This window comes from Amblyraja radiata, chromosome 1 (assembly GCF_010909765.2).
Source record: "Amblyraja radiata isolate CabotCenter1 chromosome 1, sAmbRad1.1.pri, whole genome shotgun sequence".
NCBI classification, from domain to species: Eukaryota; Metazoa; Chordata; class Chondrichthyes; order Rajiformes; family Rajidae; genus Amblyraja; species Amblyraja radiata.
Genome location: NC_045956.1, coordinates 174,840,606 through 174,868,183, shown reverse-complemented (window position 1 = coordinate 174,868,183; position 27,578 = coordinate 174,840,606). Strand labels below are relative to the sequence as shown.

Below are 27,578 nucleotides of genomic sequence, written 5' to 3'. Positions count from 1 at the left end.
CCAAACATAGACACAAAATTCTGGAGTAATTCAGTGGGTCAGGCAGCATCTCTGGAAAAAGGAAAAGGTCATGTTCCGGATCGAGACCTTTCCTCAAACATAGAAACATAGAAAAATAGATAATAGGTGCAGGAGTAGACCATTCGGCCCTTCGAGCCAGCACCGCCATTCAGTGTGATCATGGCTGATCATCCACAATCAGTACTCCGTTCCTGCTTCTCCCCATACCCCTTGATTCCGCTAACCCTAAGAGCTCTATCTAACTCTCTTTTGAAGGTATCCAGTGAATCGACCTCCACTGCCTTCTGAGGCAGAGAATTCCACAAATTCACAACTCTGTGTGGAAAAAGTGTGTCCTCATCTCAGTTCTAAATGGCCTACCCCTTATTCTTAAACTGTGGCCCCTGGTTCTGAACTCCCCCAACATCGGGAACTTGTTTCCTGCATCTAGCGTGTCCAATCCCTTAATAATTTTACATGTTTCACTAAGATCCTCTCTCAGCCTTCTAAATTCCAGTGTATACAAGCCCAGTCGCTCCATTCTTTCATCATACCAAACCTGGTGATTATTCCTTTACAGCTGGATTTGTCACCATGAGGTAATAACATTGTTGTGCAATGTTAATTTGTAGCGATGCACTCCCCCCTAATTTGTTGATTTTCGTTTCCAATTAAATCCTAGGAATTGGTGGGGATCCCTTCAACGGAACAGACTTCATTGATTGCCTGGAAGTTTTCCTGAAGGACCCTAAAACAGAAGGCATCATTTTAATTGGAGAGATTGGTGGCAATGCTGAGGAGAATGCTGCAGAATATTTACAGCAGCACAATATGGTATGTGAAATATTTCCTGCTGTCAGCCTTGGGGGCTTCTGTTAAATACTTACTTCTGTTGAAAAAGCTGCAAGTTCACGTGTTAATTAGTGTGATAATTAGTCTAACATTGGCGGTTGGAAATTCTGAGGGATAGGATTAATTTGTGCGGTGACAGGGATTGATCGGGGAAAGTCGAGGGAATGTCCTGTCTAATTTGATTGATGTTTTTGAGGAGGTTTGTTGATGAAGGGACCTGTTAGGCCTTTAACAAGTCAAAGTCGTACAGCATTGAAACAAGTCCTTTGGTCCTTGGATGGAGTCGAGGGGGGAGGTAAAGGGACGGGAGTTGCATCTCCTGCGGTTGCTTCATTAAGTTGAATGTGTTGCATATTGACTTGTTGCCGGCTGGAAATTATTTATGTGTGTATGTGTGTATCATTTTTGCTGAATTCGTTTGAAGTTAATCCTGTACATCTTTCTTATACTCTCCTCTGTCATTTATTTATCCCGGGGTTAGGAGATATGTGATTTACTACGCTTTGCAGAAGATTGTTGCGTGTCGCTTGATCTGTTCTGTCCATGCTGACTAAGATGCCCCAGCTAAACTAGACAGTTGCGTGGATTTCACTTCCTCTCTCTAAACTTAAACCTAAGTATAGTTTAGGTTTACTATTGTCACGGATACCAAGGCACAGTTAAAAGGTTTGCTGTGTATGCTATCCAAACAGATCAGATATTACTATACGTAAATACAATCAAGTCAAAGTACAGAATATAGTTCTCAGCATTGTAATGCATCAGTTCCATTAACAAAGTGCGATGTTCACAATGGGGTAGAGGTGAATCGGACAGAACCCAAGCTTATAGAAGGACAATTCAGAAGCGGATACAGAGGGGTAGAAGCTGTTCCTAAGACTGGTGGTACGCAGTTTCAAGCTTCCGTGCCTTCTGTCAGATGGGAGCAGGTAGAAGAAAGAATGAACAAGATGGGACGTTTTTGATTATGTTGGCTGCTCTTTCGAGACAGCGTGAAGTGTAGGTGGCACTCGGTTTCACACGGTGGCTCTGGTTTCATGTTTTTTTTTCCCTATAAACAATGCATATAAACAAATAATCAAATTAAATCTAGGAGGGATTCTGCTAAAATATTCGCATGCTGCTTGTGGAGATTATGCTGCTGAATTCTGAATCTCAGCTCCTGTGTTTAAGCTCCCCGAGAGCTCAAGGGTCTTCTTTGTAAACTTTGATTATTAATTTTCAATTCTATTTTTATGCACGGTACTTCATTAAGTTATGTAGGAAAGAACTGCAGATGCTGGTTTAAATCGAAGGTCGACACAAAATGCTGGAGTAACTCAGCGGGTCAGGCAGCATCTCTGGAGAGAAGGAATGGGTGACGTTTCGGGTCGAGACCCTTCTTCAGACTGATGTCAGGGGAGTGTGCGGGACAGAGATAGAATGTAGTCGGAAACAGTAAGGCTGGCTGGGGAACCTGGAAGGGAGAGGGGATGGAGAGAGAGGGAAAGCAAGGGCTATTTGAAGTTGGAGAAGCCAATGTTCATACCACTGGGGTGTAAGCTACCCAAGCGAAATATGAGGAGCTGTTCCTCCAATTTGCGCTGGGCCTCAGCAGATACAGTAGATGAGGTTGGAGGAGGTGCAAGTTAATCTATGCTTCACCTGAAAAGTTATTTGTGTGTGTGTGTATCATTTTTGCTGCATTCTTTTGAAGTTAATCCTGTACATCTTTTTTACACTTTCCTCTGTCATTTATTAATCCCGGGGTTTGGAGACATGTGATTTACTATGCTTTGCAGAAGATTGTTGCTTGTCGCTTGATCAGTTCGCCTGCTGGGTTAGGATTACACTGCTCGGTTGATGTGGGAATTGAGGAAGGGTTGCGGAGTTCTTAGAAACCTGTCCTAATTAAAAGTTTGCGACTCATGTTTTTTCTTCGTTCCATTGTAACACTGGAATGCTCATTGCACCACGAGGTATACACACTATACCACCAGGGGCGCTGCACAATTGGCAGCCCCACCAACAGTCTATCTTTTTTTGTCTTTTATTTATTTTTAGTGTGTTTTTAAATTTTGTGTAAATGTTCTCTAGTTTGTTTTATGTGGGGGGAGGGGGTCGGGGAAAACATTTTTACAGTTTCTTACCTTGCCGGAGATGCAATTTTTTTTCCGGGTCACATCTCCGGTCACTCTACGGCCTACCATCGATGGAGCTGGAGGCATCCTCGCTCTGACCTTCAGCCCCACCGCGGGGCGTGTTCTTAACATTGGAGTCGATCACTTGCCTGGGATTGCTTCAACCGCCATCAAGAGCTCGCAGTCTCGGGAGAGGCGAGTTGGGAGTTTCAACGACGCAGAGGCTCGACCAGCCCTGACGTGTGGTTCGACCGTCTGGCACGGGGGAGCTGACATCGCCTCCGATGCAGGAGCTGATCGCCCGGTGCTGAGGGCCCAAACGCCGCCGGCTACGTGAGTCATGATCATCCCATCAATGGAGGGCTCGAGGCCCCCCGACCGCGGGAGAGCAAAGAAGGGAAGAGAATTGAACTTTTTTTTCGCCTTCCATCATGGTGAGGAATGTGGAGGAGTCACTGTGGTGGATGTTTATGTTAAAATGTATTTGTGTTCCGTTGCTTTTTATTTGTATGACTGACATGGCATGTTGCATTGTATGTTGCAAAACATACTTGGCTAATAAAGTATTATGTGGAGTTAAAATGTGAGGAATCTGAGCAATCTCATGTACGTAATCCCTCTGAGCTATTGACAGTTGTGTTTATTTGAAGTGTTGCATTCATCTATGAAATGAAAGACCTTATTGTTGTGCATTAGTTAAACTTTTTATGATATTTAAGTTTCTGGCACTGTAAATCAGCAACTCTACCGCTGTGCCACCTTGCCACTCTAATGATAAGGCAGATAAAAGTTGAATGGAACTGAGGAGTATGACTAATTCTGTCATGCATTACGATATTTAATCAATGCCTAAATCTATACTTGACTGGGACGACTGCTTGTCTTCACTATATATTTATGGGTCTTCCAGTAAACTGGGTGGCTTCTACCTGAAGTAATCCTTGGACTTACCAGGTGGCGCCATCAATGGCTGCCTCGCCAACAGTCTGTCTGTCCTTTCCTTCTTGTGTTTTAATAGTATGCGTTAAATGTATGTTTTTAGTGTTCTGTAGCTTGTTTTATGTGGGGGGTTGGGGGAAACTTTTTTTAATCTCTTACCCATATCGCATCTTCGTCCATACTACGGCTTAACATCGAAGAGTTGGCGACCTTTGCTGGAGGCTGACTTTTGAGAGTTCCACCGCGGGAGCCTGCAGGACTTTAACATCCCTTTGTCAGGGATCGACCTCGGAGCTCCAACTGCGTGTGCTTGCGGGCTTTTACATCGCGGAGCTCACTGTCTCTGGACAGAGACCGAGTTCGGGAGCTCAAAGCTGCAGGAGCTTCGATCGCCCTGACACGGGAGCTTCGATTGCCCCGATGGATTGGACTTTTTTGCCTTCACAGTGAGGAATGTGGGGAATCCGCTGTGGTGGATGTTTATGTTAACTTTTATGTAGTTGTGTGTCTTGTCGCTTTCCCCCACCCCATATGGCTGTATGGTAATTTGCATATTACTGTACCTTAATTTGTACATGTGACAATAAAAGACGATTCAAAACTAGTGCCTGCATCCCAGGTGCAATTTTGATGCAGGCGCTAATTGTATATCTAAGCAAGCTAAACGATTTAAGATTCTAAGGCAACATGACAAGATAGATGTTGGGAAGTTTCCACTCATGGGAGAGTCTCTAACAAGAAGATATAAGGAACATGAAGACGCAAGGAACTACAGAGTGCTGGTTTACAAAAAAGGACACAAAGTGCTGGAATACTCAATGGGTCAGGCAGCACATCTTGAGAACATGGATGGGTGACGTATTTATACTGAAGAAGGGTCCCAACCCGAAACATTACCTTTTAATTTTCTTCAGAGATGTTGCCTGACCCATTGAGTTACTCCAGCCCTTTGTGTGTTTTTTTTCTGACGTAAGTAGCAACTCCCTTATCCTGTATTTAAAATGGTGGTGTGTAGTAATTTATTTCTCACGGAGAGTGATGGAAATCTAGCATTCTCTGCTCTGAATTGGTTGCAGTGGCAAAATCAATGGAGGCAGTTGAGATTTTGAAATATTACAAATTTTGATTGTGGGGAACTGACACAGAAGAATAGAGGCTTAGGGCAGTTACACCAGGATCATATTGATTAATGGGGCAGGCTTGAGGGACCAGGGAACCTCGTTCTCCTCCTGTTTGCTGTGTTCTCATATTCTTGTGAAGTTTGACAAGTAAGTTTCACCTAGATATTGAATCTGTGACCTTCCTCATCAGCCTTAATCTTAACCTAATCAATATTATAACCGTGTAATATTATTTATTAATATTATTATTTATTTAATTTTATATACGTAATAAAAAATATTAAATGTATAAAATGATGACACTCATAGATAGACAGTGAGAACCTTTTTCCCCATGGTGGAAATATCCAACACTAGAGGGCATAGATGTGACAGGGTGAAAGTTTAAAGTAGGTTTAGGGGCAAGTTTCTTTCCACAGAGTGGGGCTTGGAACGCATCGCCATGAGGTGGTGGCGGTACACAGAATAATGGTGTTAAGAGGCTTCTAGGCACATGGCAGGGAATAGAGGGACGTGGATCATGTACAGGCAGAAGAGGTCAGTTTAACTTGACATGTTCGACACAAACATGTTTGGTTTCTGTGCTGTGCTATTCTATATTATAACCATGAGGGTCGCTCTTCATTCAATATTTTTTCAGTCTTGACCTGCATCCTATGTTTGAGCTGTGATTTAAAAAAAAAATGTTTACCTTCCTTTTTCTCTGGAGCAATTTTATTTCATGCAAGCTTTCTGGGCATTTCAATTCTGGAGAGGGAAAGGGGAATTAATATGGTTAATTATTTATTTCCCCCCCCCGCCCCAAGATCTCGGGATCCTAAAGGCTGCTTTGATAACAGTGCTGTCTGTAGTAAAACTCTCCTTTTTCTTGAATAATTCTGTGTGTTGAAGCGCTGTGCATGAGATGGCGAGGATTTGATGCTGATTACACTGAAGATTGTTGCAAGCACTGCGGCCAGATGGTAGTGCTGAGTGTGACATTAATCTTGGTTGCTGCTGTTCCTCTCAATAGACTTGAATTTGAACATAGTCCATAGGAGCAAGATGCTGATTTCCTTTTTCAGTTTGACAGTTTGAGTGACACCAAAAAGAGTGGTTTGAGGCATTGTCAACACAGCATGTTGGGGAGGTTGAGAATAGTTCAAAAGGAGGTGTAGGCTTGTCAGATGTTTGTCAGGGGAATTTAGCTCATGACGGGTTTAGTTTAGTTATAGTTTAGAGATACAGCGCGGAAATGCACCCTTCTGCCTTCCGAGACCACACTGACCAGTGATCCCCACATATTAACACTATTGTACACACAATAGGGACAATTTACACTTGTACCAATCTAATTAACCTACAAACCTGTACGTCTTTGGAGTGTGGGAGGAAACCGGCGATCTCGGAGAAAACCTATGCAGGTCATGGGGAGAACGTACAAACTTCGTACAGACAGCACACGTAGTCAGGATTGAACCTGGGTCTCTGGCGCTGTAAGGCAGCAACTCTGCCGTTGCACCGTGCTGCCCATTTGGGGGCTATTGGCATCATCAATCTTCTTCAAATCTGGTGAGGTTACTGAAAGGCAAATGCCAGCGTAAATTGTCCAAGTACTTTCTAGTTGGTTAGGTTAGATTATTGTCACTTGTACCGAGGTACAGTGAAAAGCTTTTGTTCACATGCTATCCAGTCAAAGAAGAGACTGCGGGCGGCATGGTGGCGCAGCGGTAGAGTTGCTGCCTTAGCGCTTGCAGTACCAGAGACCCGGGTTCGATCCTGACCACGGGCGCTGTCTGTACGGAGTTTGTATGTTCTCCCCGTGACCATGTGGGATTTCTCCGGGACCTTCGGTTTCCTCCCACACTCCAAAGGTGGACAGGTTTGTAGGTTAATTGACTTGGTGTATGTGTAAATTGTCCCTAGTGTGTGTAGGATAGTGTTAATGTGCGGGGATCGTTGGTCGGTGAGGACTCGGTGGGCGTAGGGCCTGTTTCCGTGCTGTAACTGTAAACTAAACTAAACTATACATGATTATAATCAAGTTGTCCACAGTGTATAGATATTAGGATAAAGGGTATAACATTTAGTGTAAGATAGAACGTTGAAGTCCGATTAAAACTTGGTCAAGTGTCTCCAATGAGGTAGATGGGAGGTGAGGGCTGAACTCTAGCTGATGCTTAGTTGCCTGATAACAGCTGGGAAGAAACTAGTCTCCCCACCGTCGATTCATCTACACTCAGTAAAACAGCCAACATAACCAAGGACCTATTTCACCCCAGTCACTCCCTCTTCTCCCCTCTGCTGTCAGACTTGTTCTATTAGATGCACCAGGATGCATCACAGCTTGGTTTGGGAACTGCTCCATCCAAGACTGAAAGAAATTGCAGCGAATTGTGGATGCAGCCCAGGCCATCGCACAAACCAACCCCCCTTCCATTGACTCCACTTATACCTCACACTGCTTCAGCAAGGCCAGTAGCATAATCAAGGACGAGTCGCACCCTGCCCCCCCCTCTTCCATCGGGCGAAAGGTGTGGAAGTGTGAAAACACACACCTCCAGATTTAGGGGCACTTTCTTCCCAGCTGTTATCAGGCAACTGAACCATCCTACCACCAACGTGAGAGCAGCCCTGAACTACCATCTACTTCATTGGTGACCCTCAGACTATCTTTGATTGGACTTTGCTGGCTTTACCTTGCACTTAGCGTTATTCCCTTATCATGTATCTATACACTGTAAATGGCTCGATTGTGATCATGTATTGTCTTTCCGCTGACTGGTTAGCACACAACAAAAGTGTTTCACTGTTCCTCGGTACATGTGGCAATAAACTAAACCAAACTGAACAGAATCTTTTCTCAATGAAGTAGGTTTAGTTCGCAAGGTTATCAATTATTGTCCATCTGATTCCATATGACTAAGTGCTTTGCCAGGTTATTTTAGGGGGAAGTTATGGATCAGAGGTGAGTTAGAGATGGGGCATCTTGGTTGGCATGGGCAAGTTGGGCCGAAGGGACTGTTTCCATGCTGGTATGATAATGCCTCTATGATTGTGGGCCAGACTGGGTAATTAAGCATGGCAAATTCCCTTCCCAAATGATAATGAGCGAACCTGGGTTTTTAATGATAGTATGTTAGGCCGGTAAGCAGACCAGCTGCAGGAGTGAGTGCACGGCCTCGACAGTGAAGTGGGCCGCTGGAGGCCCTGCAGCAGCCTGGACCGGGCGCCGCTCCAAGAGACCGAGCATGTGGATTGGATGTGGCCTACAGCGGTGGAGCAGTGGTGAAAGACACCACAGCTACGCTTGACCAAGCCGACCCTGCAACGCCAGCAGGGCAACAGACCTTCATGGTCAGATCAAGATCCCTGCACTTACAACTACTGGGACTTGAAAATACGATACGATAGAACAATTAAGGGGGTGGAGTTGTGCAGTTTGATAGCCACAGGGAAGAAGGATCTCCTGTGGTGTTCTGTGCTGTATCTTGGTGGAACCAGTCTTTTGCTGAAGGTGCTCCTCAGGTTGACCAGTGTGTCATGGAGGGGGTAATGGTGAAAAGTCGACAGCTCAGTATACTCTCAATGTACTACTGCTGTAAACTTGTACTGTATCTGAGACTATTATCTAAGATGTATCCGAGTGCTTGTGTAGAGTGATACTTGTACTGAATTATATACAAAAACAAATGTCATTGTACCTTGGTCCATGTGAGAAATAAAGTCCCATACCATACCACATTATTTTCAATAATTTAAATGCCCTTTTTTGTTTAATAGGGGCCCAACGCTAAGCCGGTCGTGTCGTTCATTGCTGGACTCACCGCTCCGCCAGGCCGGAGAATGGGTCACGCTGGTGCCATCATCGCTGGAGGCAAAGGTGGAGCCAAAGAGAAGATTGCTGCCCTACAGCAGGCCGGTGTGGTGATCAGCATGTCCCCCGCCCAGCTGGGCAGCACCATGCTGAAGGTCAATATTAATTTACGCTCTGGAGTTTACAAAGTGTAAGAATAAAGGGAGCGGCACGGTGGCGCAGCGGTAGAGTTGCTGCCTTGCAGCGCTGGAGACCCGAGTGCAATCCTGACTACGGGTGCTGTCTGTGCAGAGTTTGTATGTTCTCCCCATGACCGCGTGGGTTTTCTCTGAGATCTTCCGGTTTCCTACCACACTCCAAAGACGTACAGGTTTGTAGGTTAATTGGCTTGGTGTATGTGTAATTGTTCCTAGTGTGTGTTGGATAGTGTTAGTGTGTGGGGATCGCTGGTCGGTAGGGACTCAGTGGGCCGAAGGGCCTGTTTCTGCACTCTATCTCTGAACTAAACTAAGCTGGAACTGGACATTTTCTAATAGTTGTAAGATCTACCTTGGAATGAGCTGCATGGACACTGGATCTGTAGACTGGACCCAGACCAAGACCCGAAACTTCATCTATTCCTTTTCGCTTGAGATTCTCTCTGACCCACTGAGTGACTCCAGCTTTTTGCATCTATCCTCGGTTGAAATAAAAGGCCTTCATTCAGCTTAAGCGGATGTTCAGGAAAGACACCTCTCTATGGACAATGGTCTTTGTTCAAGCAGCTAACCTCGTTCAGTTTTATTAGTTTAGTTTAAGAGATGCAGCACGGAAACAGGCCCTTCGACCCACCGAGTCCGTACCGACCAACGATCCCCGTACACTAACACTATCACATGCATGCACGTGCACACACACACACACACGCACCAATTAACTTACAACCCTGCACGTCTCTGGAGTGTGGAAGGAAGCCAGAGCACCGGGAGAAAATCCATGCAAGTCACGAGGAGAACATATAAGCTCCAAACACACAGCAGCCGTGGTCAGGATCGAACCCGGGTCTCTGGTGCTGCAAGGCAGCAACTCCACTGCTGCGCCACCGTGCCACACCTAAATGCCACAGCTACATGGAGTCTGGAGCTGGAGAAGTAAATAGTCTATATTCAGCATTAGTGTGTGTACAGGAAAGACAGCTCTCGTTCGACAATTGCCTTTGTTCAAGCAGTTAACCTCACCCTGGATTGAAGATTGATTTTTTTATTTTTTGCAATAACTGACTGCTAGCCTCACAACCACTGAAAGATAAACAAATATACTGAAAATGTTCAAATGCAATCCTTACCACTCTCCCCATGGGCCTCTGGGCAGAAATCTCTCCCAGGAAGGTCAAATTGTGGGGGGTTCTGCTTACGTAGGGCTGAAAAGACCCTTCACCGAGGGCTTTCTCCCCATGCCCCTCCCCCACCTACCAAAACATCCCCTGACAAAAACTACAAAAACATGTTGTGTCTTCACAGTTATACCTAACTGGTCATCTACAAGAATGTAGGGACATCAATCTCAGTGTAGAAACGGGGAACTGCAGATGCTGATTTACGAGAAAAAAAAGACACAACGTGCTGGAGTAACTCAGCAGGTCAGGCAGCATCCCTGGAGAAAATGGAAAGGTGACTTTTTGGATATGAAGAAGGGTCCTGACCTGAAACATCTCCTCTCCATGTTCTCCAGGGATGCTGCCTGATTCGCTGAGTTACTCCAACACTTTGTCTTTATTTTAATTCCAATCTAACATTGATAGTGGTGACCTGTTGCTCCAGATGTTTGATCACAACCTCTTCAGGGAGACTTCCTCAGTATGTTTCAACCACTCCACAATTTCAGACACCCGAAGGTCGAGTCGCAAACTGGCCGTGCTCTCTTCTCCCCTCTCCCATTGGGCAAAATGTATAGTAGTATGGAAATAGCACACCTCCAGATTCAGGGACAGTTTTTACTACCAGCTGTTATCAGGCAAGTGAACCATCCTACCAACAATGAGGAAGCAGTACTGAGCAACTGTCTACCTTATTGGAAACCCTCGAACTATCTTTGATTGGGCTTGACTGGTAATTAGGACTAGTTATCTGGCTAGTGCTAGTAGATCCTAACCAGGATCCATGGTGCCGGGAGGCAGCAGTTCTACCAGCTGCCCCATTGTGCTGTCCTAATTCGCACCAACATTTATTGCTCGTGTAATCTAGGATCTTCCGTGCTGAACTCATCATCACCATCATCATCATTATCATCATCATTGTTGAGATATTAGCGATGCAGTGGCGCTAGTTTCCAACGGGAACGGTGAGGGACGCACCACAGCGGACTTCCGGCTCTGGAAGTATAATAGGATATTTGGTGTGCGTGCTTTATCATCGTTCCTTACAATGCGATGTACAACAGTGATCGCAACTTCTACTGAAGTGTGAATGGCTGTTGGTTCGCTAGGAGCTCATCCGCCCTTTGACAGGCCTTGTTTTTGGTCCTGCTGGGGGTCCACAGCCCCCTCCTCACCTGGCAAACCAGGTGGGGGAGACGGTTTAGTCGCCGACTATCCGACCATGGAGCACGGGATTACATGGTACCCGCGGTGGAGGGAACTCCCTCTGACCTGGCCTGAACTGAAAGGAAATATTACTTTCCTCTTCCCTCTTTCATTTAAAGTCATCGAGTCAAACAGCGTGAAAAGAGGCCCTTCGGCCAAACTTGTCATGCTGACCACCATGCCCCAGCTACACTAGTCCCACCTGCCTGCCTTTGGCCCATATCCCTCTAAACCTGTCCTATCCAATTACCTGGCTCAATGCTCCTTAAATGTTTACAGCAGATTAAAGGTCCTCTAAAAACATTATAATTTCTATTCCTTCTGTTCCGCAGCAACTTATTTTAATAAAAAATAACATGGTGGACTGCAATTGAAAGTGCTGAAAATAGCTCCATCGCTTCTGGTACAATCTGTTTTCAGGTTTCAATATTTCAAGTATAATGTCATTCTTAGAGTTCAATTTAAAATGCAACACAATGACTCCAGGACTCGCCGTGCGCTGATTCGTCTGAGCATGGCGCCTGGCTGACTTGCTCGTCTCGCTGCTCTGTTTTCTTTCTCCAGCTGCTATCCATCTTGCCTGGCGGCAGCACGCCTCTTGGCTCAGCGTGGCCTCCTTTTTTGTTGTGTCACTCACGCCGGCATGTCTCTTCTGCCTGGCAGCTCGGCTCATGGCACCGCTCCGGATGTTGCTCTGCAAGGCAGGATGCTGCTTTCCTCTTCTCCGCAGTGGTCTTCTACAAAGCTGCCTGATGCACTGTGATCCGTGCCGCTGGGCAGCTTGACATGCAACCCCACTGGCTCTCCATGCTGTATTGAACTGAGGCGCATGTAGACGGGTGCCTGGGATGACTTAAATGAAGACTTGCTGCTGCTTTAACAAGAAACACTGGAGTTGCTGGAAGTTGCAAATGTTAGTATTTTTATTTGCTCTCTCGTTGCTTCAGCTTCCGTCATCTTGTGGACGGCTAAAACGATTGACTGACTCTTTCCTAAGCTTTATCAAGCATTTTTTAAAATTTGTGCATCTTTTGGATTTTAAAGATCTTGTCAATTGAAACTAAAATGCAACTCCACTTCATTACAAGATGGTGCCGAGGCCTGACGACTCTTTGCAAGCTATCATTCATTACAGTCACTCCACTCTTTAACATTTTTATTTCAACAGCAGCATTTCTTACTCTAACTATTCTCTTAATGTATTCCCTTTGTCCTGCATCTGCACACGTATAGTCTTTTCACTGACTGGATGGCATTCACCAAAAAAGATTCTCACTGTATCAGGGAACACTGGACAGTAAACTAAACTATCAAAATACATTTACATTCTCAAATATCTTTAAAGTAATTGGGAAAGGTTGATTTAAAAAACCCCATCATTCTAAAGTGTTGCCCGAGTCACTCACTTGGCTCAGTCTGTGAGATCATGTTTAACACTGAGAAAAGGGGTGTATAAACTCAAGAGAGATATAGATAGGGTGAATGCACAGTTTTCCACCCAAAGTAGGGGAATCAAGAACCAGACAACATAGGTTTAAGGTGAGATGGGGAAAGATTTAATAAGAAACCCGGAAATATTATTATTTTCACAAGGTCGTGGGTATTGGAACGAAATAAGCTGTCAGAGAAGCTAGTCGAGGCAAGTACGATAACAAGACTTTACTTTAGACTTTAGAGATCCAGCGCGGGCGGACACAAGCCCTTCGGCCCACCGACTCATTGCCAACCAGCGATCACCCCATACAATGATACTACCCTACACACTAGGGATAATTTACAATTTTACCGAAGCCGATTAACCTACAAACCTGTGTGTTTTTAGAATGTGGGGGGGAAACCGGAACACACGGAGAAAATCCACGCGATCTGTCTAATGGGTAGCTAAACTTAAATGCACTAACTAGAATGCACACAACATCCACCTTGGTATGGTCACAATTGCAACTGAAATGATTACAGACTGGAAACTGAAGCGAGAGCTTTGTGATAGAGTGTTATAAACTGAAAATACTCGTCCATTCATAATTCTAGATTTTGACATCCTTGTGACCTCAAGTGAGTGACTTGAATCTTTTCGCTGACTGGATAGCATTCACCAAAAAATACTATCAATCTAAAGTGTTGCGCACGCTTCTTGGCTCAGCGTGGCCTCCTTTTCTGTTGTGTCACTCTCGCCGGCATGTCTCTTCTTGCCAGCGAGACACTGTTTACCCAAAGATTTTCTTTGGATTGATTTATGAAGAGCCAGCACCAACATGATGGGCCAAATGCTCATCTCTCGGCTGGAACAAGTTTGCTATTCTCTTAGGCAAGTAGCAGGGTCTCGGATTTGATAGCGGATGCTTGAAGCTAACTGATGTAGCCTGTCTGCATCTTCAATGTAGTGTGAAATCTATTCCAAAAAATTTGATTTGTTGCATTGCATTTTCAGACTGGCTTCCCTCAATGAATTTAGTTGCCAATCGTTGTTATCTGGAGATACAGATGACCACTCTATCGATACGGCACGGAAATAGGCTCTTTGGCCCACTGACTCCGCGCTGACCAGCGGTCACCCCGTACACCAGCGCTATCCTACACACTAGTCACAATTTGCAATTTTACTGAAACCAATTAACTTGCAAACCTGAACGTCTTTGGAGTGTGTGAGGAAACCGGAGCACATGGGGAAACCCCATGCGGTCACAGGGAGAACGTACAAACTCCACACAGACAGCACCCATGGCCAGGATCGAACCCGGGTCTCTGGCGTTGTAAGGCAGCAACTCTACCGCTGCGCCTCTGTGTTGCCCTAATCTTTAAAATAGGTAAATATGTGGGGTCTGTGAATGTGAGCAGGAAATTGTTACATTGGTGAAACGCATTTCGCTTTTTTTTATTAATGGGGAGAAAACCTGCTCTTGCCACGTCTGGGTGAATGCCGGGTAGCAGGCAGCACGGTGGCAGCAGGCAGCGGTAGGATTGCTGCCTTACAGTGCCAGTGACACGGGTTTATTTGGCACAGTCCTGCCAGTCTCTGAGCAGCGTGATAACCAGGCATGGCAACAAATTCTGTCCTTCATAAGTTCGTGGATCAGAATTAGGCCATTTGGTCGCATCAAGTCTACTCCGCCTTTCAATCGTGGCTGATCTATCTTTCCCTCTCATCCCCATCCTTCTCCCCATAACCCCTGACACCTGTACCAATCAAGAATCCGTCATTCTCCACCTTAAAAATATCCATTGATGGCCTCCACAACATAGAAATATAGAAAATAGGTGCAGGAGTAGGCCATTCGGCCCTTCGAGCCTGCACCGCCATTCAATATGATCATGACTGATCATCCAACTCAGTATCCTGTACCTGCCTTCTCTCCATACCCCCTGATCCCTTTAGCCACAAGGGCCACATCTAACTCCCTCTTAAATATAGCCAATGAACTGGCCTCAACTACCTTCTGTGGCAGAGAGTTCCAGAGATTCACCACTCTCTGTGTGAAAAATGTTTTTCTCATCTCGGTCCTAAAGGATTTCCCCTTTATCTTTAAACTGTGAGTCCTTGTTCTGGACTTCCCCAACATCGGGAACAATCTTCCTGCATCTAGCCTGTCCAACCCCTTAAGAATTTTGTAAGTTTCTATAAGATCCCCCCTCAATCTTCTAAATTCTAGCGAGTACAAGCCGAGTATATCCAGTCTTTCTCCATACGAAAGTCCTGACAACCATCCGTGGCAATGAATTCCACAGATTCACCACCCTCTGACTAAAGAAATTCCTCATCATCTATAATCTGAAGGAAGGTCCTTTTATTCTGAGGCTCTGGCCTCTGATCCTAGACCCTCCCATCAGTGGAAACGTCCTCTCCACATTCACCCTATCCACTTTTTCGGAATCCTGCACCAGCCATCCCAGGTTCCCTTTGCACCTCTGAATTCTCTGCCCATTTAGTAAATAGCCGACGCCTTTACTTTATGCAGGCATTTCACTATTCCCGATTGCAAGGTTGGAGTGAAAAATCTGAGCAGTGGAAAAGAATACTAACGTACAACAGAATAACCTAATGAAGGAGAGTTCAGAACAAGCACAGAAGAAATTCCTCCTCATCTCCTCGCCAGCCAAGCCCCCCCCCACCCACCCCCCGCCCAGAAGAAAATTAGCAGAATAGAGTGCCGATAAAGATGAGTCAGAAATAGATTGCTCCCATGCCAGTCTGGCAATGCGGAAGCTAATTCATCTTGTAACCCAGAGGGTAACTGTGGAGTTGTTTTAACATCATCTTCAGAGCGTTCAACCTGGCTAAGTTCAATGAAAGCCAAGTGGGATTCAGATTGCTGTGGTGCTCTTGGTGGAGGTGCTTCAGGATTATGAGGGCAGCTGCTATGTCTTTCAGCTCGTCTTGTAGAAATTGAGTGTTAATTTATAAACTGATCAACAGCCCACCAGTGCCCAGTTGATTAAAAGGTATCTGCAGGCTCCATATGGCCAGAATTATATACCACCTGCCTTTATGGTCCTCTGCAGTACAATAGCTCTTCATGTCACTCTTTCATCCTTTTGGAGATCATTTTCCTTTATTGTTTTTAGATAAGCACATGGAAGTGCAAGGAATAAAGGGATATGGACCATGTACAGACAGATGAGATCAGTTTAACTTGGCATCATGTTCGGCACAAATATGGTGGGCCGAAGGGCCCGTTCCTGTGCAGTACTGTTCTATGTTCAATGTTTCTCTCTTTAATTTTTTTCCCACTGCTTCCCGCCTGCTTCTTGAATACTCTTGCAGGTGGGCTTTGAGGTAAACATGGGCTGCTGGTTTTTTAATTGGCTTCGTATATGTAAAAATTGTCACATAAAAATAGTGGATGTTAATGTGCTGGGGTCGCTGGTCGGTGCAAACCCGGTGGGCTGAAGGGCCTGTTACTGTGCTGTATCTCTAAACTAAACTACCATGGAGAAACTAATTGCTACAGCCCCTAAAATATCAGACAGAATTGCTTTTTTGAAGTGTTCAAGAAGGAACTGCAGATGCTGGAAGATCGAAGGTACACAAAAATGCTGGAGAAACTCAGCGGGTGCAGCAGCATCTATGGAGCGAAGGAAATAGGCGACGTTTCGGGCCAAAACCCCTCTTCAGACTTTTTTGAAGCTGGGTTTTAACTCGTTTGCTTAAAATTTGGACCCAACAACAGTTCTACTGTACTAGGATGTCGAGTCTCCATCCGAAACGTCACTTATTCCCTTTCTGCAGAGATGCTGCCTGACCCGCTGAGTTACTCCAGCATCTTGTGTCTATTCAACAGTTCTACGAAAGTGCCAATGCTTGCACATGCCACTTGGTGGCAGCAGTACACAGTCTATTAAAGTGGCTGCTCTGTGAATGCATTGAAGACCAACTTCTGGTTTTGAAGACACGGGGTTATACTAAGCGTGGATGGACCCTGATGAAATAACTATGCCATTTCAGCTTAATTGCAGGTTGTTTGTATTCTCAGCTTTGCTAGGAGGTTAGAGACTTGTTCTGTATCCCTGACTTTTACCAGATAGAATTGGAGATGAGCCGTCATGTCACCATTTGGTGATAGAAGGACTCTTGTAATCTGGCTTTTTATTTTTTAAAAGTACCCTTTATTTGATGCCTTTTAATAGGCAGCAAGTGCAGTGTTCTGCATATGTTTCCACTGTTGTATTACAGGGAAATGCAGTTGTCTTATGCACTGTAAGCTCTTGTGCCAGAAACCAAATATATGACCATAATCTGTCTCAGTGATGTTAGTGGAAGGATAAGTATTGACCAGGACTAGAGAGAACACCTTTCCTCTTCACATTGAATACTGCCGATGGACATTTATGTCCGTCTGACTCGAAAATGTCACCCATTCCTTCTCTCCAGATATGCTGCCTGTCCCGCTGAGCTACTCCAGCATTTTGTGTCTATCTTCATATACATATCCCCTCGAGAGTCCAGACAATGGCTTAGATTTTAATACTTCACCCTGACACCACTTAAAGCACTGTTTCTCACAGTACCCTGTACCTCACTGCCGTATGTATACAGCCCAGATTACATATTCTTCTCTAGCCTGGTTAGACTTGTACTTTTCTAAATTTGAGGCTGTTATTAGCTAAGATGTATTTAATTTCTAATTTCATCTTCTATCTGTCAGTCAAGCCAGAATTTGGAGAACAATCAGTCCATTTGATTAGTAAGCATGTTATTGATTAGTGAGGGTGTCAGGGGTTAGGGGGAGAAGGCAGGAGAATGGGGTTGAAAGAGAAAGACTCTGCTCTGCCTTGGTTGAATTGCAGAGTAGACTTGATGGGCCGAATGGCCTAATTCTACTCCTACAACTTATGAGCATTGCTTATCACAGCGCATTAGTAGCTTCTGGATGAGAAGTGTTTGTTTTAGCTTTAGTGTTAGCGATACAACACGGAAACAGGCCCTTCGGCCTACCGTTTCTGCGCCGGCCAGCAATCCCCGCACACTAACACTATCCTGCACACACTAGGGACAATTTACAATTATACCAAGCCAATTATCCCACAAAGCTGTACGCATTTGCAGTGTGGGAGGAACCTGGAGCTTCTCGGAGAAAACCCACGCAGGTCACGGGGAGAATGTACAAACTCACCTGCGGTCAGGATCGAACCCGGGTCTCTGGCACTGTAAGGCAGCAACTCTACTGCTGCGCCAATCGTGCCGATCGCTTTTTAAAAATTCTGTATTTCTGTTCAGGAGAGCAGCTGCATTGATCTTTTAATAGACAATTTCTGGCAGGATATTCACTAAATGCACAAATAATGTAAAAAGGAAAGCGAATGAAGGGAGCAGAGGAGAGTAGGAGGACCAAGGGCAGAGAGTTTTGCGTTACTGATAAATCTCGGCACAGTCAGGGATGAAAGGAGGAGAGAAGACAAGATAGATAAATCAAGCTTGCTATTGTTTACAGAGAATACACAACATGCAGTAAAATTCTTTTAGCATCCAGTAAAGTAAATTAAATAAAAGATTTCTGCACTGACAACAGCTTTCCCACAGTTTTTTCTGTCATCCCCAAGGGACTGAGTCAAACGGGAATTTGCTGTAGCAGCAGGATCATAGAAACATAGAAAATATATTCAGGAGTAGGCCATTCGGCCCCTTGAACCTACTGCCATTCAATATGATCATGGCTGATCATCCAAAATCAGCACCCATTATCCTGCCTTCTCCCCATATCCCTTGATTCCGTTAGCCCTCAGAGCTAAATCTAACTCTCTCTTGAAAACATCCAGTGAATTGGCCTCCACTGCCTTCTGTGGCAGAGAATTCCACAGATCCAAGGGCAAAGCAAATATTTTCAGTGGATGGACTAGAATTTATTGAAAAACTGTAGGTAGGCAACAACACCTTAAATTTGTGAATATATAGACATGTGTTTCAATCCTGCAAGAGAAACCAATTTAGATGGAGCAACGTTTTTATTGAAAGTGGGATTAATATGTTTAATTTAAAAAAAACTCCTGGTTAAATTTATAGCAGGAATCTTTTCCTTTCTCAGAAGCTATTTGCTTTGAGGGTGATTTATGATCAACAGCTGCAAGCTGAGTGCTTAAGAGCTAAGGATCGTAGTTTCACAGCTGTTATTGGAGTCTTTGCTTGCCTTTCCCTTGACTTGTTTGCCCTGACGTGGAGTTGCAGTACGTCAGCTGACTTTGGAACAACATACCTTTCCCAGTCTATCCATATGTCCGCCCGTATAAAGAAGTGTTATTAAATGGTGATTGGGGGCAAGGACGGTGACCATAAAACATGAAAAACGCAGAATAGTACTGCCCATCTTGTCTGTGCCGCTAAATTAAACCAATCTCATTTGCCTGCATGCGCTCTGCATCCTTGTTTTGCATCTGTCTGAATGCCTCTCAAACGTTGCTATTGTATCTGTTTTTACCACCACCCCTTTTAAGTGCATTCCAGGTACCTCCCACCTACCAGGGGAAAAAAATGTTGCCCTCCAAATCTTGGTTAAACTTCCTCTCGCTTAACTTAAACCCATGCCCTCTAGAATTTGACATTTTCATCCTAGGAAAAAAATTATTTATCCAATCTATGGCTACCATAATTTTACAGACTTCTAGTTTGAGTTTAGTTTATTGTCACGTGTACCGAGGTACAGTGAAAACGTTTTGTTCTGTGCTAACTAGTCAGCGGGAAAAAAAAGCATGCTTACAATCGAGCCATCTACAATGTATACACGATAAAGTAAATAACATGAATAACCTTTAGTACAAGATAAAGCCAGTAAAATCTGATCAACGACAGAGATGGTCCAAGGGTCCCCAATGAGGTAGATAATAGTTCACAACTGCCCTCTAATTGTTGGTCGGATGGTTCAGGTCCTCCCTCTACCTCTGATGCTGCCGAGAAAAAAATTGCACTTTGTCTAACCTCTACTTTTAACTAATACTCTTGAATCTGGGCAGTATCTTAGCAAACCTCTTCTGCACCCTCTCCAATTGTTCCTGTAATGGGGTGACTAGAACTGCACACAATACTGCAAATATCGTCTAACCACATTTTTATATAGCTCCAACATGAATTCCGATTTTTCAATATTCATACCGCTGGGTTGTAAGCTGCCCAAGCGAAATATGAGGTCCAGTTTGCGTTGGGCCTCACTCTGACAGTGCTGGATTCTATCTTGCATTCAACGTTATTCCCTTCATCCTGTATCTGCACACAGTGGACAGCCTGACTGTAACCATATATAATCTTTCCGCTCACTGGAAAGCACGCAACAAAAAGCTTTTCACCGTACCTCTGTACACATGACAATAATAAACAAAGCTAAAGGGATTTTTTAAATTGATGATCCTCTTTTCCATCTTGTCCCACCTCCCCAAATATAACTGCGCATTAAATTAATTATCTGCTGAATATGCACGACTAGTTCGTTCACAAGATATTGTGTCAGTGACTTGACAGGGCGGCACTAGCAGTAGTGTTGCCTCACAGTGCCAGAGACCCGGGTTCGATCCTGACTACGGGTGCTTCTCTGCACGGAGATTGTACGTTTTCCCTGTGACTGTGTGTGTTTTACCCGTGAGCTTCAGTTTCCTCCCACATTCCAAAAACGTACAGGTTTGTAGGTTAATAGGCGTTGGTAAAATTGTTTCTAATGTGTAGGATAGTGCAAGTGTGCAGGGATCGCTGGTCGCCACGGACTCAGTGGGCTGAAGGGCTCTTAGTTTTTAGTTTTAGATTTAGTTTTAGTTTTAGAGAGATAAAGTCTAAAGATTGCTGTTTATTGCTCATTACCGTTGCCTCGCATACGTTTATATAATTATGAGAGGCATAGACAGGGTAAACAGTAAACAGGTTGGTAAAGTCAAAGACTGGCTTATAGGTGAAAGGGGCAACGTTTAAAGGAGATGAAAGGAATGAATAGGGTAGATGCACAGTCTCTTACCCAGAGTAGGTGAATTGAGGAGCAGAGGACATAGGTTTAAAGTGATGGGGAAAATATTTAACAGGGATCTGAGGGGTATCTTTTTCTAGTTGTAGTTGAGGCTGGGACTATCCCAACATTTAAGAAGTAGTTAGACAAGTACATAGGTAGGGAAGGTTTGGAGGGATATGGACCAGTGGGCCTAGTGGAGCTGGATATGTTGGCCGGTGTGGGCAAGTTGGGCCGAAGGGCCTGTTTTCACATCATCACTCTATGACTCCAATGATTGGGTGCGTTGATTAATCAGTGAAACTGGCAAGTCATTATGTTCTTGTTCTTTACATAAATTTCAATGGTTTTATTTAGTGTGATTCAAAGGGGGAAAAAATTGTCATATTTTAGATATATTGATTGTAATGCCTGTAAATGTCAGAGGGGTTTGATGATTCCATCCACACATGCGGACCTGACATGTTGGCCGGCATGGGCAAGTTGGGCCGAAGGGCCTGCTTCCACGCTGTATCACTCTATGACTCTATGCAGGCCAAGCTTTTGTATTGAGAGTGGTGGGTAGTTAGGCACATGTATAGGCAGGAGATTAGTTTAATTTGGCATCATGTTTGGCACACTCAATGTGGGGCGAAGGGCCTATTCCTATGCTGCACTGTTGATTGTTATTCTATTACTGATTGCCCGACTGTTTGCTCACCCATTATAGACAGCAATTAAGAGCCAACAATATTGCTCTGATAAGTACCTTTGGCCAGACAAGGTAAGGGTGGCAGACTTTCTTCCCTGAAGCACACAGTGAACCAGATTATTTTTATACTAATCCATTAGTTTCACAGTCAACATTAACTGATGCTGGCCTTTTCCTCCAGATTTATTAGGCTACTTGAATTTAATTTTCTCACACTCAGCTGGAGAGGTAAGACGTTTGAATGTGTTGTTGCATTAAGGATTCTGGATACCAGTCCATCCAGTTTCGTTACTGTGCTACCAGACGCTATTTTGCTGAACGTCAGCTAACGTCTGCCAGTATGACACTGGCACAGCTGGTTGAGCAGCTGCCTTCACAGCGCCAGGGACCCAGGTTCGATCCTGACCTCGGGTGTTGTCTGTGCGGAGTTTCAACGTCCTCCCTGTGACCACATGAGTTTCCTCTGGGTTTCCTCCCACGTCCCAAAGACATTGCGGGATCTTAGGTTAATTGGCCTCTGTAAATTGCCCCGACTCTCTGGGACCATAAGACATAGAAGCAGAATTAGGCCATTCAGCCCATCGAGTCCACTCTGCCCTTCAGTCATGACTGATCTATTTTTCGCTCTCAGTCCCCATTCTCCTGCCTTCTCCCCATAACCTTTGAGCCCTTCCTAATCTCTAACCTGTCAATCTTCACTTTAAAAATACCTTGTGGTGGCTTCCGCAGCTGCCTGTGGCAATGAATTCTACAGGTCCACCGCCCCCTGGTTAAAGAAATTCCTTTTGTGTAGGGGAGTAGAGAAGTGTAATGAGTAGATGAGACAGTCAATGGAGCTTTTTTTGTCACACATGCAGCTGTACAGTGAAATTATTTTTGCATATATTACACATGCAGGCACCACCATTATTGCCGCCATTATTACTACCATTATTGCCACCATTATACAAAGTCCAAAAAGTGCCCGCATGCTCGATGTACTGGAGCAGTTCCCGCCAACCGACGTCCTTCTCTTCTCGCCAGGCCATCTTTGTGTCCCGGGGGCACCTCCTGCAACCGACCTGGGAGGCGCTGGAGGCATTACCCTGGTTCACCCTCCTACTGGCCATTGCTCCTCACGTCCGACGCCTCCAGCTCCCTCCCGGTTAGGCCGCCGCCGAGCCTCCGGGTGGGTTACCGACCCCGCCAACTGACGAACCTTCATGCAGCTAGTGTGGACGGGTGATTAATGGTCGGCATGGACTCGGTGGGCTGAAGTGCTAAAATCTGAAAACTTCCAAACATCTGGTGCCTGTTCATGAACAAAGCCTTCTGTGCGCTGAGCAGGGATCGCCAGACATGAAAACTGCAGCTGGTGATACAAAGTTTGGTTAACCAGCTAGCTCGTAATGAAGCAGAGAAATACTTGGGAGGGAATTGCAGAGTATCACTTTAGTTATTCCATTTGTGGAAAGATATGCTAGCAGTGAAGGCCTACTCAGCTGAAAGCGCAGAGTCTATAGAAAAGAGGCACGGTGGCGCAGCGGTTGAGTTGCTGCCTTGCAGTGCCAGAGAGCCGGGTTCGATCCTGACTACGGGTGCTTGTGTGTACGTTCTCCACCGTGACCTGCGTGGGTTTTCCCACACCCCCAAAACGTACAGGTTTGTAGGTTAATTGGCATGGAAAAGATTGTACATTGTCGCTAGTGTGTAGGATAGTGCTAGGGTCAGCACAGACTCAATGGGTCGAAGGACCTGTTTCGACACTATCTCTAAATTTTGTTTAAAAAGCACAGAGGCTCAAGGGGTCTGGTGTTGGACCTATGGACTGTGATGTGGATGATAAGTGTACTTCTGCACAGAGTTCCAAATTTTGAGCAACAGATTGGAATTATTTTATTACATTTAGAATAAGCAAAAAATAATTTTGTGGGAATAGGGGCGTTGGGATGGGGATTATATAATCTTTTAATTCTAAATACAAAAGGACAAGATGTGGCAGGTTCAAAATAATTAGTTTAGTTATTAGTTTAGAATCCGTGCTGACTAGCCATCACCCCGTACACTAGCACTATCCTACACACTAGGGACAAATTATAATTACACCAAGCCAATTAACCTTCAAACCTGCACGTCTTTGGAGTGTTGGAGGAAACTGAGGATCTTGGCGAAAACCCACGCAGGTCACGGGGGGAAGGTACAAACTCCGTACAAACAACACCCGTAGCCAGGATCGAACACAGGTCTCTGGCGCCACCGCTGCGCCACCGTGACGCCTACGAAAGAAAGATACATTTACTGATCTGGGACTGAAATGCTTCCTTTAACAAGCAAACAAGATGCAATTTGAAATCCGTTTTGATAAATGAGATTAAACCGTACTTTATATTTCTTGTTGTATTCCAGGAATTTGAAAAGAAGAAGATGCTGTAAATGGTCTCCCGAAAAGTTTTTTTTTTTAAAGAAAAGAAGACGACCAGAGGCTTCCTAAACGGTTCCATACCCTGATCAACTGTCTTACCGTTCAATGGGCTGGATGCAATGATTGACCCTTATTGAAACAGAGCCATATACAGAGGTTTTGTCTATTTTATCCGAATGTGTACGTACACTCGATGAAATACTCCCATAAAATAAATAATTTTCAAAACGAAACCTGCTTTCGGATTTGATTGAATAATGTTTCAGTGCAAATGTTTGGACCAGTTGATTATCGCTGCCACTAACTTGCTCACTGTCTGTTTGCACAGTAATCTATATCTCACTATATCCTTTCCCAAGAATTGTCCACATTTTTTATATCAGTAGCTGGTAACCTCAACACCTAAGAAAAATAATGATTTGTTCCACTTTTGCAACTCTTTTGCAATGACGAGATGTAAACCTAGCCTATTTCTTACTTTAATCTTTGCCTCATCCGCTACTTCTGTTGTTTTTCCCCATCCAATCTAATGGTGAATCTGGGGATTCTTTGTCACAGAAGGCTGTGGATGCCGTCAATGGACATTTTTAAGGTAGAGATAGGTAGATTCTTGATTAGTACGGGTGTCAGGGGTTATGGGGAGAAGGCAGGGGAATGGAGGGAGATATAGATCAGCCATGATGGAATGGCCGGGTAGACTTAATGGGCCAAATGGCCTAATTCTGCTCCTATCACTAACGACCATACAGTGCAGTAAAATCTCCCTTTATCCAATCTTTAGACTTTATTTTAAAGATACAACATGGAAATGAGTCCTTCAGCCCACTGAGTCCGTGCCGAGCAGCGATCACTCGAACAAAAGTTAGTGGTTTTGCAGATAGTGAAGATGGTTGTGAACGATTGCAGCAGGAACTGGATCGATTGGCCAGGAGGGCGGAGGAATAGTTGATGGAATTTAATACAGAGAAGTGTGAGGTGTTGTATTTTGTGAAGTCGAACAGGGCAGGACCTACACAGTAAATGGTAGGCCCCTGGGTAGTGTTGTAGAGCAGAGGGATCTAGGCGTACAGGTGCATGGTTCCATGAAGGTTGAGTCGCAGGTAGATAAGGTGGTCAAAAAGGCTTTTGACATTTTGGCCTTCATCAGTCAGAGTATTGAGTATAGAAGTTGGGAGGTCATGTTGCAGTTGTATAAGACGTTGGTGAGACCGCATTTAGAATATTGTGTTCAGTTCAGGGCAACATGTTATAAGAAAGATATTGTCAAGCTGAAAGGGTTCAGAAAAGATTTACGAGGATGTTGCCAGGACTAGAGGGTGTGAGATATAGGGAGAGGTTGAGTAGGCTGGGTCTCTATTCCATGGAGTGTAGGAGGATGAGGGGAGATCTTACAAAATCATGAGGAATAGATCGGGTAGATGCACAGAGTCTTTTACCCAGAGTAGGGGAATCGAGGACCAGAGGACATGGGTTCAAGGTGAAGGGGAAAAGATTTAATAGGAATACGAGAGGTAACTTTTACACATAGGTGGGTGTATGGAACAAGCTGCCGAGGAGGTAGTTGAGGCTGGGACTATCACATCGTTTAAGAAACAGTTGGACAGGTACATGGATAGGACAGGTTTGGAGGGTTATGGACCAAACGTAGGCAAGTGGGACTAGGGTAGCTGGGACATTGTTGGCCGGTGTGGGCGAATGGGGCCGAAGGGCCTGTTTCCACACTGTATTAATCTATGACTCTGACTAGTTCTATCCTACATTCCAGGGAAAATTTACAGAAGACACTTAACCTACAAGCCCGCACGTCTTTGGGATGTGGGAGGAAACCCATGTGGGGTCACAGGGAGAACGTGCAAACTCAGTACAGTCAGCACCCGAGGTCAGGATCAAACTTGGGTCTATGGTGCTGTAAGGCAGCAACTCTACCACTGCACCGCTGTGCCGCCTTAACTGCCCCAGCAAAACCTATCGTTTCTTCATGCTAAAATTCACCAGTCCTGGCAATGTTCTTTTTCTCTGAAGAAGGGTTTCGGCCCGAAACGCTACCTATCTCCTTCGCTCCATAGATGCTGCTGCACCCGCTGAGTTTCTCCAGCATTTTTGTGAACGTTCTTTTTAAATCTCTTTTTAAATCCTTTTTCCTGCTAACATACAGAGCCCTCCATAATGTTTGGGACAAAGACCCATCATTTATTTATTTGCCTCTGTACTCCACAATTTGAGATTTGTAATAGACAAAAAAAATCACATGTGGTTAAAGTGCACATTGTCAGATTTTAATAAAGGCCATATCTATATATTTTAGTTTCACCATGTACAAATTACAGCAGTGTTTATTCATAGTCCCCCCATTTCAGGGCACCATAATGTTTGGGACACAGCAATGTCATGTAAATGAAAGTAGTCATGTTTAGTATTTTGTTGCATATCCTTTGCATGCAATGACTGCTTGAAGTCTGCGATTCATGGACATCACCAGTTGCTGGGTGTCTTCTCTGGTGATGCTCTGCCAGGCCTGTATTGCAGCCATCTTTAGCTTATGCTTGTATTGGGGACTTCAGTTTTCTCTTCAGCATATAAAAGGCATGTTCAATTGGGTTCAGATCAGGTGATTGACTTGGCCACTGAAAAACTGACCATTTTTTAGCTTTGTAAAACTCCTTTGTTGCTTTTGCAGTATGTTCGGGATCATTGTCTTGCTGAAGAATGAACCGCAGGCCAATGAGTTTTGAGGCATTTGTTTGAACTTGAGCAGATAGGATGTGTGTATACATTTCAGAATTCATTATGCTACTACCATCAGTATTTGTGTCATCAATGAAGATAAGTGATAAGCCATACATGCCCAGGCCATAACACCCCTACCACTGTGTTTCACAGGTGAGGTGGTATGCTTTGGATCTTGGACACTTCCTTCTCTCCTCCATACTTTGCTTTTGCCAAGTTGCGGACAATGTCACAATAGCCACAGGTATAATTAGAGGGTGTCATGTAATATGGCTACATTGGGCATGGCCAAATGCCAAGAGAGAGAAATGTTGTCGGGAATTTTGTGAATTATAAGCAGGATGAGTAGGTTATAATATGGTTTACCCTAGAGCTCACATACTGGGGAAGCATGGCTTAGAATATAGTTTAGAACAAAAATGGCTGAGAATATAGTCAGAATAGCAAAGCTGGAACAATCTGCTGAAAAGTAGGCTTTCATATCTATTAGAGGGAGGATAATGATAGACAAACAGAAAATAGGTCCAGGGTAGGCCACTTGGCCCTTTGAGCTAAATCTAATTCTTGAAAACATCCAGTGAATTGGCCTCCACTACCTTCTGTGGCAGAGAATTCCACAGATTCACAACTCTCTGGGTGATTTTTTTTTTTACCTCATCTCAGTCCTAAATGGCCTACCCCTTATTCTTACCCTTAATTCCTACCCCTTAGTACTTCGTAGTTCTGTCTTGGTTCTTATAGGTTGCAATCTTGCAATTACAGCTGCTCTTTGTCGCTGTGTTTAGCAGGCAAGTCTCCCGATGGTAAACAGACGACCTCTTTAATGAGGGGACCCCATTTAATGAGTAGAGTCTTGACCTTTATGGTATCTACGTTAGATATACGGGAGGAGAGTTTCAAAACAACAAAAAATGTTAGATTAAAGTTAATTCTGGGGAAAGACAAACATGGATGG

General features: G+C 44.5%; 1 protein-coding gene across 1 annotated transcript in view; it reads left to right on the top strand.

Moving 5' to 3' along the window:
* The window catches only part of suclg1 (succinate-CoA ligase GDP/ADP-forming subunit alpha), a 69,251-nt gene extending 45,126 nt beyond the window's left edge, over positions 1 to 24,125 (top strand). Inside the window, exons 7-9 of the mRNA XM_033035486.1 lie at positions 683 to 834; positions 8,795 to 8,983; positions 23,881 to 24,125. Of these exons, the coding sequence (XP_032891377.1) occupies positions 683 to 834; positions 8,795 to 8,983; positions 23,881 to 23,907 (368 nt within the window). The 3' untranslated portion in view covers positions 23,908 to 24,125. The remainder of the gene's footprint in view (positions 1 to 682; positions 835 to 8,794; positions 8,984 to 23,880) is intronic.
* Positions 24,126 to 27,578: the final 3,453 nt, after the last annotated feature.